Genomic DNA, 14,573 nt, shown 5'->3' on the forward strand with positions numbered 1-14,573 from the left:
CATTCTTTTATAGATAGAGGTAGTATATGATTTATGTGTGCAATCAAAATATTTGAAACGATATTGACAGCTTGACTAAACAAGTGTCCAAAACGTGATCTCGTGAGCTGCAGGGTGAAGAATGTATACATTCGCTAGGGAAAAGATGAGCAGACACAAACCAGTCCAACAAATTTTATCAAGGAAGAGGCCACGAGACACTAACAATGGATAATAGGAGATTTATTTTTCCCCGTTCTTTCTTTGATAAAGGGGCACTTAATTTATTACTCATAAGACGTCATCGAGAAATTTCTCACCATACATGGATAATAGAAAAACTATAACGACTTTCTGCAGCCTCAGCAAGTCACTATGTTTCCCGCAACAACTGAGTATCTTATTCGCCAAAAAGAAAAAAAGTGAATACCTTGATCGTAAAATTTGCAGTCATGGACAAATCCATGTACAAGCATTTACATGCTGACGTGTGAAAAACTCCTTGATTGCAAGATTGCTCTTTGTACTCTCTGAATCTGAATCCAAACATTATTTGGCCGTTGATGCTTACAGTCCCACCCTTAGCATGGTACCGGCAACGAAGCTGTGAGTAGCCTCTGTGTAATGGATGCCGTCCCACGAAACGGATTTGGACGGGTCGTCGCAGGTGCTTGACAGTGGCGTACCGCAGAAGAAGGTGAAGTCGAAATTGTACGGCCCACCGCCGCCGCCGCAGCACGCTGCCAATGGCTTGCTCCCAAAACCTGCATGCGTGCCGAGATAAAGTACTGGTGAGAAGAGGCTATAACATGGCGCATCAAAGAGAGGACAAGGTATGCAGGGCGGAGCGGGCACCGTATGTTGCGGGCGAGGCGACGATTGCGGTGATGGGGGTGTACAGGTCGCCGTAGTAGATAGACGTGCGGGGGTAGGCTCGCCGGAGCTTGGAGAGCATGCGGTTCAGCGCGCGGTTATGCAGCTGGGCGAGTCGGTTGAACGGCGCGATGCAGCCGGACGCCAGGTCGTAGTAGCCGCTGGCGCTGCTGGGTAACAGGGCGAGCAGCTCTGGCTCGCATCCCATGGGTATCATCCCCGTCACCACCATTTTCTTGGCACCAGCATTAATCACGTTCTGGGTACAAAGATATGTAAGCAATGGGAAAAACCGCCGGTGAGATGAGCTGAGCTGTGCGGTTACTTACGATGAGGGCGGAACGGATGACATCGATGATGTCCGGCACCAAACTCTCCGCTAGGCCCACCGTGTCGTTGACGTTGTTCATTTTTTTTTCGATAAAGGACGCTTTATTACTCAAAAAGTTTTGAAGCAATACACCCAGCCTCTGCATAACCAGGATGCACACAGCCGTTCAAAGAAACAAAAGTTTAAACAAAAAATAAAACAAGTGTCTGACATAGGCTAATCCTCATTTGCTTCAATTCGCCTATTATGTTGCCATCCATGTTGGGAAATAAACTCCTTCGCCGTGTTCTCCAAACGTGTAGACACCTCTGTAAAGAGGTCGCGGTCCTCCAAGCGTTGGAGTGGCGACCATGAACGGAGCAAAGCCGTAACGCGGTAGACAACCTGCAAGAGAGAGGAAGATTTGTCATTAAAAACCTTGTCATTTCTACATAGCCAGAGCGACCAAACGACAGCAATCGCTCCCACTCGGATAAGTGTTTTGTACCTAGCGTCAACCCCATTTAGCCAATTGCCAAAAATATTTGCAATGCTACGAGGTGGATATAAGGTAGAACCTATCTGAATGATTGACCATATAGACCTAGCAACCGGACAACTGAAGAAAAGATGTTTTATTGTCTCTTGTTCATGACAAAAAACACATTTCGTACAGCCGTGCCAATTGCGTTTGGCAAGGTTGTCCTTAGTAAGAATCACACCCCGACGAAGATACCATGCAAAAACCTTCGTTTTCAGAGGTATCTTCATCTTCCAGATGTACTTATTATTCATGATCGGTTGATTGGGTATAATTAAAGCCTTGTACATGGAGCTAACCGAGAATTTACCATTCTTGGTTAGATTCCAGCGAAACTCATCAGCCCCTGGGACCAACTGGATTGAAGCTAACCTTTGTAGCAATTCGTTCCATGAAACCAGTCTAGGGCCAGTGATATCTCGCCTGAAAGACATAGAGGGTGGAGAGGTTTCCATTACCTTTTGCAAGGTATCACTCTTGTGTCGAACAATGTTGTACAAAGCCGGATATTGTTCGCGGAGAGTGGTTGTACCCAACCATCTATCCTCCCAGAACCTTATCTCTGACCCATTCCTAATGGAGAACGAACCAAACGGGAAAAAGTACTTTTTGGTTGCCATAATGCCTGCCCAAAAGTGGGAATCTCCTGGTTTCCAATAAACCTGAGATATTGCTTTCGAGCCCACATACTTTCTCCGTAAAAGTTGCTGCCATCTACCCTCCTCAGTTAACAACCTGGCAAGCCATTTTCCTAGCAAGGCCTTGTTTTTAACTTCAAGATCATGAACCCCTAGTCCACCTTGATCTTTTGGGCGGCAAACAACACTCCATTTGGTCAACCGATATTTTTTCTTCTCATTATCCCCTTGCCAAAAGAATCTTGATCGGAAATAATCCAATCTATGTAAGACTCCTTTAGGCAACTGGAAGAAAGAAATCATATACAGTACCATATTTGTAAGTACTGAATTAATGAGAACTAATCTTCCACCAAGGGATAAAAGTTTTCCTTTCCAACTACTGAGGCGTTTCTGGAGTCTTTCCTCGACAATTTTCCACTCGGCTAGAGTAAGCCTCCGGTAATGTACCGGAATGCCAAGATAGCTGATTGGAAAACATCCCAACCCACATCCGAATAATTCGGCATATAGGTTGGCATCGTCTTTGGCCTCACCGAAACAAAACAATTCGCTTTTATGGAAGTTTATCTTAAGTCCGGACAATTGCTCAAAAGCTGAGAGAATTAACTTCAGATTTCTTGCCTTATCCAAATCATGATCCATAAATAGAATTGTGTCATCGGCGTATTGAAGGATAGATAAACCCCCATCAACTAAATGAGGGACTACCCCTTCAATCTGACCATCAAGTTTAGCTCGCTCAATTATAATAGCAAGCATATCCGCTACAATGTTAAACAACAATGGGGAGATGGGATCGCCTTGCCTCAAACCTTTTTTTGTCTGGAAATATCTACCAACGTCATCATTGACCTTGATGGCAACACTTCCTCCAAAAACAAAGTTATTAATTAGAGCGCGCCACTCATCGGAAAAACCTTTCATCCTGAGCGTCTGTTGAAGGAAAGACCACTTAACCTTATCATAGGCTTTTTCAAAGTCGATTTTGAGTATTACCCCATTCAACTTTTTGCGGTGCATCTCATGTATTGTTTCGTGCAAAGTGACAACACCATCTAGGATGTATCTACCTTGCATGAAAGCCGTCTGAGATGGAAGTACCACTTGATCAGCCACAGAATTAAGTCTAATAGTGGCCACTTTTGTGAAAATCTTAAAGCAAACATTAAGGAGGCAAATAGGTCGGTACTGTTGAATCCGTTCCGCATCAATTACTTTTGGTAATAGAATGATTTCACCAAAATTGATGCGGAAAAGATCAAGTTGCCCCTTATGAAGTTCACTGAAGAGTTCCAAAAGATCAACCTTAATAATGTCCCAGAAGGATTGATAAAATTCAGCTGGGAAACCATCGGGACCTGGCGCCTTATTATGTTCCATCTGGAAAACCGCTTTCCTTATTTCTTCCTCGGAATAGGGAGAAGTGAGAATAGCATTTTCTTGTGGAGACACTTGAGGTATATCATCAGTCCTGGACTCGTCCATGGATATATCAGATTCCTCAGGGGTGCCAAACAGCCCTTTATAAAACGTGGTAATATATGACTTGAGCTGCTCATGACCCTCAATCACACCCTCTTCCTGTACTAGAGAATGAATGAGTTTCTTTCTGTGTCTGCCATTGGCAACACTATGAAAGTATCTCGTATTCGAATCTCCTTCCAGTAAAAATTGGGACTTAGATCGTTGGTACCATTTGAGTTCCTCCTCCCGTAGCAGACCCGCTAACTTTGCATTGAGTTGACTCTTAAGATCAATCTCGTGCGTAGTTAGAGGTCGTACCTCGGCGATTGCCTCTAAATCATCAATTGTTGATGATAGGCTGAGCTTCTCCTTTTTGAGTTGCCCAGTCATGTGCTTAGACCAACCCCCAAGGTATCTACGCATCGAGCGCATTTTATTATTCCACCTTTGGATTGGACTGTTTCCAGCAACTGGCTTATCCCAAATAAATTTAATCATATCTGAGAAACCCTCCCGCAGTAGCCATCCGAGTTCAAATTTGAATTGGCGTCTACGCTGAGGAGACGGTGTCCCGGTCGAAAGTAAAATAGATGCATGATCCGACAAAGCTTCTATACGAGGCAGGACCCGTACTGAGACTAGAGGAAATTTTAATTCCCAATCTGAGTCCATCAATACTCGATCTAGCTTCTCATAAGTAGGCTCTGGGAGACTATTTGCCCAAGTAAATTGTCTCCCAACCATTGAAACCTCTTTTAAATCCAAGCTATCAATGACAGCATTGAATAAGAAAGGCCAATGTGTGTCGAATCTGCCCCTGCTCTTCTCTTGAGGGTATCTTAGCATATTAAAATCGCCCCCAATAATGATTGGGTGTGGATTATCTTTTGCTAGATTAACCAACTCACGAAGAAAAGCGGGTTTAGCTGCATCTTGGGCAGCCCCATAGACTGAAACCAAACTCCAAGTGAAATTATCAGATTTATTCCGAATGTGGAGTTTTATATGAAAATCTCCTCCAGAATTATCTAAAATTTCCATAGTTGAAGTTCGGACCCCAACTAGAAGGCCACCAGAGCGCCCCCGAGGTAGGCGGGATACCCAAGCAAAGTCTTCCCCGCCTGAAAGGCGATTTAGAAAACTTGTTGAGTAATTCCGCTTGCCCGTCTCGGAAATGGCAATAAAATCTAGAGCATGTTCCCTAATACAATCAGCAATGTGTAAGTGTTTAGCCAAGTCCTTTAGACCTCTGCTATTCCTAAACATGCCATTCATTTGGAAACTATGGAAGATTTAGATGTCTTAGCCTTTTTGTTAGGCCAAGCATTTCTTTTAAGAGATGAGGCTCTGGATTTACGTGTCGCCGCATGTAGTTCAATGCATGAACCCAACGTCTCGTCATCCAGACCAACCTCCGATACCTCTCCAACTAGATGCGTGAGAAGCTGTCCGTCTGAGACGGCATACACTTCCTCATCATCTTCGTCAGTAAATAAGGTATCTGGCTTACTCAAAGTCATAGGAGCAACTTTAATTCTATCAAACTCCATAGTTGACGTTGTTCATGAGGGCGAAGGAGTAGTCGTTGAATCCGATCTCTCCGATGTAGAAGAGGGAGCTCGCCATGAGCTTCCGCTGCTCTGTAAGTAATACATACGATTCTCTACTAATCAGCAGCGCTTGTCGACCGCATGACCTGATCAGCTACCTACTTGATCGTGATTCGAGATCCCCCGAGGCTAACTCACCGAAACAGTTGCAATTGCAAGCGCAGCACAAAATGAAATTGACTATTGCTGTAAAACTTTTATTTTTTTTAAAAAAGCCATGGTATAGTTACCGTTAGGTTTGGAGGCAAGAAGCTTCAAAACACCGTTGAACCAGGTGGTCTGGTTGCTGAGAGAAATCGGCACGAAGGATTTTATCCCTTTGGTCTTCAGGAACGCCATGTCAAGCGCGGTGGCGCCGCCCACTGCGAAATTCACGCCCTTCTGGAAGTCGTTCGCAGTCTTGCCGGCAAGGTACGGTGTTGGCTGCGGCAACTCCAAGGACTCCACTGTATCCACAGCAAGGACAAGCTAGCAAATGTGAGCTTATTTGACCAGGAATGGATGTCAACGCAGATCGATCGCTGGGGCATAATTTGGTACCGATGAAGTCGATGACGAGGCGGCCGTCGGAGGCTCGGTCGCTGGGGCTTTTCAACTCGGAGGCGGCCGCGTTCCGGGTATCGGTGAGCGAGCGTCGCCGCAAGTCGTCTGCAGACCTGCTGGCGAGGTACGGCAGCTTGAGCAACTCCACTGTATCCAGAGGGACAGACAAATATATATGAGCTTATTTGATGAGATCAACTGAAGCAGAAGTAGCGATTGCTTGCTCAGTGGTTTATACCAGTGGAGTCGACTAGCCGGCCGCTGGCGCTGGGGCGTTTAAAGTGCGTTTGCCCGTAAGGCGCGTTGGTGAAGGGCCCTCCGGCGGTGGCCGGGAGGATGGCCGAGTTCCCGGTGTCGGTGAGCGAGTCGCCGAAGCATAAGAGCATCTCCAGTCGCGTCCCCCAAACTGTCCCCCAAACCGCGCCGGATTGAGCGTTTGGGGGACGTGTTTTGTTCGTGCCGCCTTTGGGGGACGTCGCTCCCCAGCCTCGTTCCCGAAACGCCGCCCCCAAACATTTAAAATAATATTTTTAACACATAAACCATTTATATCAAATGTAGCATATGAAAAAAAAATGTTTTCGAGGATTGTTTTCAAATTAAATTACAACAAACAATAAAACAAGTAATCAAATAAAAAAAAAGGGCTAGATGATACATCAAGGTGCCACGGTATTTCCTTTGATCCTCCACAAATGCTCAACGAGATCAGCTTGAAGTTGCTCATGCACATTGCTGTCACGGATCTCTTCGTGCATGGCGAGAAAATCAGCAAAATCTGCAGGCAACTCATGATCAACCTCCGCGAGAGGGCCTTGACACTCATAGGGACCAACATGTGACCTAACATGATTCTTGCGGTCATCCTCGATGATCATGTTGTGCATGATCACACAAGCCTGCATCACCTCCCACATTTGGTCGTGAGACCAGCTTAGAGCAGGGTACCGGACAATGGCAAATTGTGCTTGAAGCACACCAAATGCCCGCTCGACATCCTTCCTGCAAGCCTCCTGTCGTGTAGCAAAGTGAGAATTCTTCAGACCTGATGGATTCGAGATTGTTTTGACAAAAGTGGCCCATTTTGGATATATACCATCGGCTAGATAATAGCCTTTGGTATATTGGTGGCCATTGATCTCATAGTTGCATGGTGGAGCATGCCCTTCCACTAGTCTGCTGAACACCGGAGACCGCTGCAACACGTTGATGTCATTGTATGATCCCGCCATGCCAAAGAAAGAATGCCAAATCCACAGGTCATAATCTGCCACAGCTTCAAGCACCACACTGCAATATCCATGACGCCCTTTGTATATACCTTGCCAAGCAAACGGGCAGTTCTTCCATGCCCAATGCATGCAATCGATGCTTCCAAGCATTCCAGGAAATCCTCTGGCAGCATTTTGTGCCATGATCCTTGCAGTCTCTTCCTCAGTTGGCCCTCTCAAGTAGTATTTGCCAAACTTTCCCACCACAGCTCGGCAAAACTTGTACATGCACTCAATGGCAGTAGACTCACTCATGCGAAGGTAGTCGTCCTGTGTATCGGCAGGTGCTCCGTATGCAAGCATCCTCATGGCGGCGGTGCACTTCTGAATGGATGAGAACCCGAGAACGCCTACAGCATCGACCTTGAGCTTGAAGTAGGGGTCGAACTCTCGAACGCCGTGGAGGATATTCATGAACAGGCCCTTGCTCATCCTGTACCGGCGCCGAAAATTGTCGGCATGTGTTGCCCCGTCGGCGAAGTAGTCGTTGTGCAGCATGGCATGCCCCTCCATCCTCTGCCGGGGCTTCGACTTCCTTCTTCCCGGCCTTGATCCTCCGCGGCGCGGCCTCTTCCTCTTCTCCGCCTCGGCGTCAAGCATGTCCTGGAGGGAGGCGATGATCAGCAAATGCTCCCGCAGGTCGTCGTCGAACGCTTGCTCGTCCTCCGCCAGCAGGGCAACCATCTCATCGTCGCTGTCCATGCCTAAAGCAAAATCAATGGTTAAAATTGCGCCGAGGCGTACGACGCAACAAACAGCGACCAATCGCGCCTACCCGGCAAGTCGTCGAGCACCTTACGTGCGCGGAGGTGGGGCGGATTTGACGGCGCGTTTCGGGAGGCGCCCGGGCGACGCGGCGGCGGCGGCACGACCGGCGGGAGCCCCAGCCGCGACAACGGTGCTGACTCCCAGCACAAATCAGACGCCCAAACGGCCGGGAAATCCAGCGGCGGCGGTGGAGTGGGAGGCGCGGGAAGGAAGGAGCGACGAGAAAAGAGGCGCGAACCAACGGTTTATGCAAATAGTCGCCGACATGTGGGAGCCCGCCTCGCTTTTCGTTGTGTCCGGCGTCCCCGGAGCGTCCCCTGTGGGACGGGGACGGGCTCGGGGCGCCGGACACCGAATGGGGCCGCGCCGGACAAAAATGGGCTTTGGGGGACGCGGCTGGAACGCTTTTTCTGTCCGGCGCGCCCCAAATCCCTTTGGGGGACGCTTTGGGGGACGCGACTGGAGATGCTCTAAGACCCGGTCGTAGCTCGCCTTGCCGCCGCCAGCATCGGCCTCTCCAGTGGCAGCGACGAGAAGAAGGGCCGCTAGGACTAGGAGACGAGAAAATGGCGCCATTGCGAGTTGCGAGTAACAGGAGCCGACGATCATCACTATCACTATCTATAATGCCGCTTCCATCGGTGCGTGCTCCGGCCGCGTGCATTTTTCGAATGCCAATGTCAGCCCGAAATAATATGTTCATGGAGGAACTTCTCCTCGTGCGCCAAAACTAAAGCTATCTACTCCGGCGACATGCCACATGCAGGATCTTGGAGATCTTCTGGGAGCGTGAGTGCGGTGCCACCTGCTACGGCCTTGCATGACTCCCTCCTTCCCAAATTAGGGACCATATATTTTAGTAAAAGTTATGTTTTTAAAAGTTTGAGCAACTCAATACAAAAAATATCAATTTCTATAATTTTCAATGCACCTAATATGAAAATATATTTCATGATGGTTCTTAAAATATTAATTGACTATTATAAATGTTAATACTTTTTTATATATAGTTGATCAAATTTTGAGAAGTTTAATTTTATTTAAATATTATAAGCATTCTATTTAAAAATAGGGGAGTACTTCTGGCAAACAGACTCTGACAGCTTTAGATTTCTATATGGCAAGATGCCCAGTGGCCAGCACTGCTCACTTTTGCATTATAAAAAAATTATCTATCTCTTATCTTAGTCATGTGCTAAGATCCGATTCATGCTCATAGCCAATCTGGTGGTGTTAATGGGCCTGTAGCACCGGTGGCAACTCGATCACTTAAGCAGCTAGCTAGCTGCTCTAAGCCTACTACAGTCCTGAAAGCAAAGAGTGCATGCCTTCACAATTTCTCAATGGGCATGTAGCTACTACTTATTTATCATTAGTGAAGTAACCTAACAGGCTATTCTACCAAGATTAACATTTCTCATTTTTAAGGTTCATGCTGTTATCTCCAGCTCAATGAAAACAATTGAATTTCGGCAGTCGTTCAGATTTTCTTCATCTCTGAAGAGTGAAAAATATGGGTTTGAAAAAATGGAAATAATGCATGAAGAGTGTTAAAAAAAATTGACAAAAAAATTCTACATGTACATCTTCATAACATATGTGCGTTCGTCAAGTTTCAAGAAAAACCAACATTTTTTGTGAACTATGTAAAAAAGAGAAATTTTATCTTGTAAAAAGCATTATTTCTAGCACTGCGTTTTGTCTTTTTTACAAACGTCACATGATAAGTCGATTTTTTTATGAAACAACTTTGTAAGCGTGTAGCACGTGAAGATGTACGTACAAATTTTTTGTTTCAATTTTTTTGAAATTCAAATATGTGTAAGATACATTTTAAACTAAAGGGAGCATATGCTCCCATGTTCCAAAACATCACTCCCAATATATATACTGATCATTGCGAAGTGAACATTGTATGTTTCAGTTAGAATGAGTTTGGCCTCATGGCATCTTCTTGTTAAATTAAAGTCAATAATGATTAAGCATAGCTGAGTAGAATGGAAAGCTTTATCGAAAAAAGTAGAATGGAAAGTTGTTCTTACAATAATATGAACGAAGTTGCAATTCTGCTAGTACGCTCTCAGAAAACAGAAAAGCTTGCCCATCTATCTAGCATGATCGGTTAAAAAATACTAGAAATCCCACAGAAAATCAAAACATCTGATCTCTGAGATGATATAAAGCTAACCAATCTATCTATTATATACTAAAAGCAAAATATAGATGTTTAAATAGAGACACCACGTTAATCCACATCATCCTAATTATTGTGGTTGTTAGATCTATAATTTACGGTGAAGATTTAAGGATAACAAAGGTTACGTAAAATCGTGTTTGGTATGAACAGCGGTCAAGGATGTCACGTATGATGAGTTTTTTTTTTGGGGGATTTGTCACGTACAACAGGGGATTTAGGCACGAAAAATATAAGCCGAAAAGAAATATCCAAACTTCCATCCGTGAAGCACTTAAACAGATAAGTTCTATTTAAAAAGGAAATAATTAAAAAGAGACTAAACTAGCTAACACGTGCATCGGTAGGACACTATCCAGAATGTCTAGAAACAAAGGGACTCTACCACGTACCGGCCGATCACCAGAAATCAGGTACATGGATGTAAGTAATCTAAAGGTATAAATGATGCCCCCCATAGGGGGCTTCACAGCGATTAGTGATTCTCAGCCATCGGATCCTCCCAGCAAAGATCTCGGCCATCCATTTTTTTTACAGCTAGGTATAAAAGGGAGCAGAAACCCTATAGCCTCCAATCCCCTCACGCGCCCCTGCCTATTCCCGCAGCCAATCTCGTGCCCTCTTCTCTCCCCAATCCCTGCCTCCATCTCTCCCCAATCCACGCCTCCTTCTCTCCTCCAATCCCTTCTCCTCCGTTGGTTTTCTCCATGGCTGGAGCTGGGAGAGGCAAAGGGAAGCCTCACACCATGGACGAGGAGGTGGAGCCCCTGCTCTCCTCCTCACGCCCCTGCTCTCCTCCTCCCTTACCACCTCCACCTCTTCTTCCAGCTCTATCCCCTTTCCACTCCATGGTGCACCACTTCCTTCTCTCCCCCCCTTTATTTCCTACCATACCTTAGCTCGTCCTTCCCTACAACAAGAATATTTTATGGTCTAGATACTAGAGGAAGAAGAAGAGGTGGCAAGAAGAGGATCAAGAGGGGGAGAAGGAAGATAAGAAGATCTCCGTGTTTCCTGTACGGTTCCTCTTGATTCAGCTCCAAGGGTGAGTTTTTCCAACCTCCATGATCCTCTTAGATTCTACCAATGGTGGTTCCTAGGTTCTTATGGCAGGGGCTTACCAAAATCGAGTGAAAACTAGAGGAAGCATGTTTCTATATTCCCGTTTCTGGACGTACAGATTCAGAGATTATCATTTTCGAGTACTCAGTTGGCCGAATCAGAGGAAGATTAGTTGGAGTGTTTTGTAGGTCTCGTTCCTGTGATCGTTTTGAGTGGTCATTCACTCAATTTGGTTTAGCGGTTTAGCTGCAGCGATAAAAACAAGTTGCTGGTCTGTTTTTGTGAAACAGTATTTTGATAGCTTTTGTTCGTAGTTTGTCATGCTATTCCATGGTAGATTAAATTGTGTTTCATGATTCTATAGCTACCTGGTGCCATATAATTCATATATCAACTATATTTACATTGTGCCTCAACTGGAGCAAAGACGTCGGGACAAGCTGGTCCTCTCTTGTTTGTGTGCATCTAATTTTTATATGTGCCTACAAGGTGGTTGATGTAAGTCCTTGCTAAGATAATTGTATGAACTATTTGAGGAGAAGAAAATGGAGCGGGTGGTGACTTTGAGAGATGTTAAGAAGCAAGGAGTGTTGTGGTTGGGTTCTTTGGTGAATATGAACTGCTTCTCACAAGGTAAGAAGAAGCACTTTTTAAAAGCATGTGCCTATTGAGCTTGATTTTTTTTTATCTGAATCATATCATTAGGTAGACTGAGTTAAAATCTTTTGATTCTATATAGTTTCACTGTAATGATACCTAATATTTGTTGTCATTGGGTGGATTCATTTTTTTAGTAGTACAAGATTGATTCCAATGTCCTACATACTGAAATTAAAAACTGAATATTCTTTGTTGTGTTTCAGGCCTATTGTTATTTCACACTCCATGAATTAGGTAGCAAACAGTCGAAGTTAAGATACCAAATGGATCAAGGTTTTCTTTTTCTTCTCTGCACTTGATCTCTCGTTTTATTAGTATACAAGATTAGTTTAACTTACTGTTGATAATAACATGGGTTATAGAGATTCAATGGTAACTCCTACCCATATGAGATTTATTAGGTATTTTGCACCTAGCTAGCACGTTTTAGTTGATTCCTTGGTTGTCGTTTTTATTTCTTACTTGTTGACCAACATATGTCATGGGAAGCACCTTTGTAAGATGTCCAATGAGTATTGAAATAAAAAGAGGAAACTGGCTTTTTGTGGGATCTTTGGGATAAATTTACACATAAGTTACTTTAATTTTGGATACTATCCTTTAGCACATTCTAATTGCTAGAAAAGCTGCACAGCTAATTGTGGCAGGGAGGAAAATATGTGAGGGTCTATTCGATCTGTTCTATATAAGATATATAGATCTTGGTGAAACATACATTTTTTTCGATAAAGTGGTGAAACATACATGCTCATGTAGGTGTTGATACGCAAGAAGATGAATCATGGAATTATACATTGATCTGCTCTATGATAGTAGCTATTGACTTTAAGTGATGAACCTCTGTCTATGGAGCAGATTTTTTGCCTTTGGAAAATATGCTAGAGGTCCATTTAAATTGCTCATGTAGTTTATGATGTGCTTGAGGTTTCACTGATGTCAGCTAACTAACGCAGTTGTGTTATGTTGACGATTATTACTAAACCTCTGGCAATTATTCATTTTCCCGTTTTAGCTCATGGTTCTTTAAATCAGTCCATCAATGATTCATTGGCATGATAATCTTGGAGCTCGCACCTTATTTCACTATGAATACCTTATTGCATAGGTTGGAGCAGGAGCGGAACAATACATGAGCCTCCTTATGTATTACTAGAACAAGGCCTCATTTGGTAAGCTCTCTTTGATACTAGACATTCTCCTTGTCTTTCAAAAAAATGCTATTCTGCACTACAAGAAACAGCTCATACGAAATATTGTTCTATGTCTTTTTCTGCAGAACACGATGTAGATCGAATGTGAAAAGTTGCATAACAAAGTGGGTTATCATGCACATAATGAAATATGTTTAATGCGCTCAATGTAAGCAACTTTTGATTTGATGAAAGCAGCTAGGAAAGAATCGTGCTCTCTAGAGTTTACTATTTCTTTTACTTGCTTGCAGCTGTTAAATACATTTATGCTTTTATATATGATGTACAGCTAAACAATGTGTGTTAAACATCATGGCATCTTATTTTCAGATCATTGAAGATGTAGTTATGGACATACACATGTGGTTCTATCCACTATGATATACTCATGGTGGGATGTTTGATTGCTGCAGGTACTATATATTGGCCAGCATTCATAACCGCGGTTCTTGCCGCAATAGTTGTGACATGTGAGCCAAGCCACCATATCTACTACCTTGTCAGTTATTAAACATGCTTTTGCGCTGGGTTGTTTTCACTGTGTTAGTGTTGTGCCCACCTCAAAAACATTCCTTGGGCAGATTTACTCCCTGACATCAATTGGTTGCTATGATTCTTTGCATTGCTAGAACTGCTCGATTTAAGAATAAAATCCAGCTACGAAACACATACGGTGAGCTTTACTTTTTGCAACTTCCTTTGCATCTTGAGCATATAACTAAATAGGGAGTATTTCTTTTTTCAACGAACGTCACTTAAATTTGTAAGTTGATCTGGTATTCAAACTGTGGCTAAACAGAGGATAGGCAGGGTACTTTTCATTTCACTACTGGACAGAGTAAACAGCGTCTTCTCTTAACAATATATCTAAACTTTGTCACATGATATGATGACATTTGATTCTCGAATATACCTGAATAAGAAATCACTCAGCCTAGCACAAATAGTTGGATAATACTAAATATAATTTCTTTCTGTGTTGTTTGATGCAGACCACTCTAAAATTTACCATGTTACCATTGCAAACTTTGTCTAGGCTAAATTACACTTGTATGCTATGATTTGAAGTGTTGTTCTCTCTGAAGGAGATATGCCCTAGAGGCAATAATAAAGTGGTTATTATTTATATCTTTATGTTTATGATAAATGTTTATATATCATGCTATAATTGTATTAACCGAAACATTAGTACATGTGTGATATGTAGACAAACAAGAAGTCCCTAGTATGCCTCTTAAACTAGCTTGTTAATTAATGGATGATTAGTTTCATAATCATGAACATTGGATGTTATTAATAACAAGGTTATATCATTATATGAATGATGTAATGGACACACCCAATTAAGCGTAGTATAAGATCTCGTCATTAAGTTATTTGCTATAAGCTTTCGATACATAGTTACCTAGTCCTTATGACCATGAGATCATATAAATCACTTATACCGGAAAGGTACTTTGATTACAC

General features: G+C 43.5%; 1 protein-coding gene and 1 long non-coding RNA gene across 2 annotated transcripts; one reads left to right on the top strand and one right to left on the bottom strand.

Moving 5' to 3' along the window:
- Positions 1–221: 221 nt before the first annotated feature.
- LOC127294847 (GDSL esterase/lipase At1g28600-like) lies at positions 222–8,629 on the bottom strand. Its single transcript, XM_071818834.1, has 8 exons — positions 8,472–8,629; positions 6,200–6,338; positions 5,959–6,108; positions 5,649–5,864; positions 5,360–5,448; positions 1,182–1,247; positions 835–1,111; positions 222–743 (listed from the first exon to the last, which is right to left on the bottom strand). The coding sequence occupies exons 1-8, from the start codon at positions 8,607–8,609 to the stop codon at positions 547–549; spliced, it is 1,272 nt and encodes a 423-aa protein (XP_071674935.1). The 5' UTR covers positions 8,610–8,629; the 3' UTR covers positions 222–546.
- Positions 8,630–12,032: 3,403 nt separating this feature from the next.
- LOC127294846 (uncharacterized) lies at positions 12,033–13,275 on the top strand. Its single transcript, XR_007847108.2, has 3 exons — positions 12,033–12,189; positions 13,022–13,085; positions 13,193–13,275. It is a non-coding gene; the product is annotated as an uncharacterized lncRNA (long non-coding RNA).
- Positions 13,276–14,573: the final 1,298 nt, after the last annotated feature.

Source organism: Lolium perenne, chromosome 4 (genome assembly GCF_019359855.2).
Source record: "Lolium perenne isolate Kyuss_39 chromosome 4, Kyuss_2.0, whole genome shotgun sequence".
Lineage (NCBI taxonomy): Eukaryota > Viridiplantae > Streptophyta > Magnoliopsida > Poales > Poaceae > Lolium > Lolium perenne.

Bases quoted from the DNA above. Each gene is read 5' to 3' on its own strand.
- LOC127294847 (XM_071818834.1), bottom strand. From the start codon at position 8,609: ATGATCGTCGGCTCCTGTTACTCGCAACTCGCAATGGCGCCATTTTCT. The intron at 6,109-6,199 runs GTATAAACCACT...CTCTGGATACAG, and splicing joins CCGGCTAGTCGACTCCACTG to TGGAGTTGCTCAAGCTGCCG. The intron at 1,112-1,181 runs GTAAGTAACCGC...CTTTGTACCCAG, and splicing joins TCATCCGTTCCGCCCTCATC to AACGTGATTAATGCTGGTGC.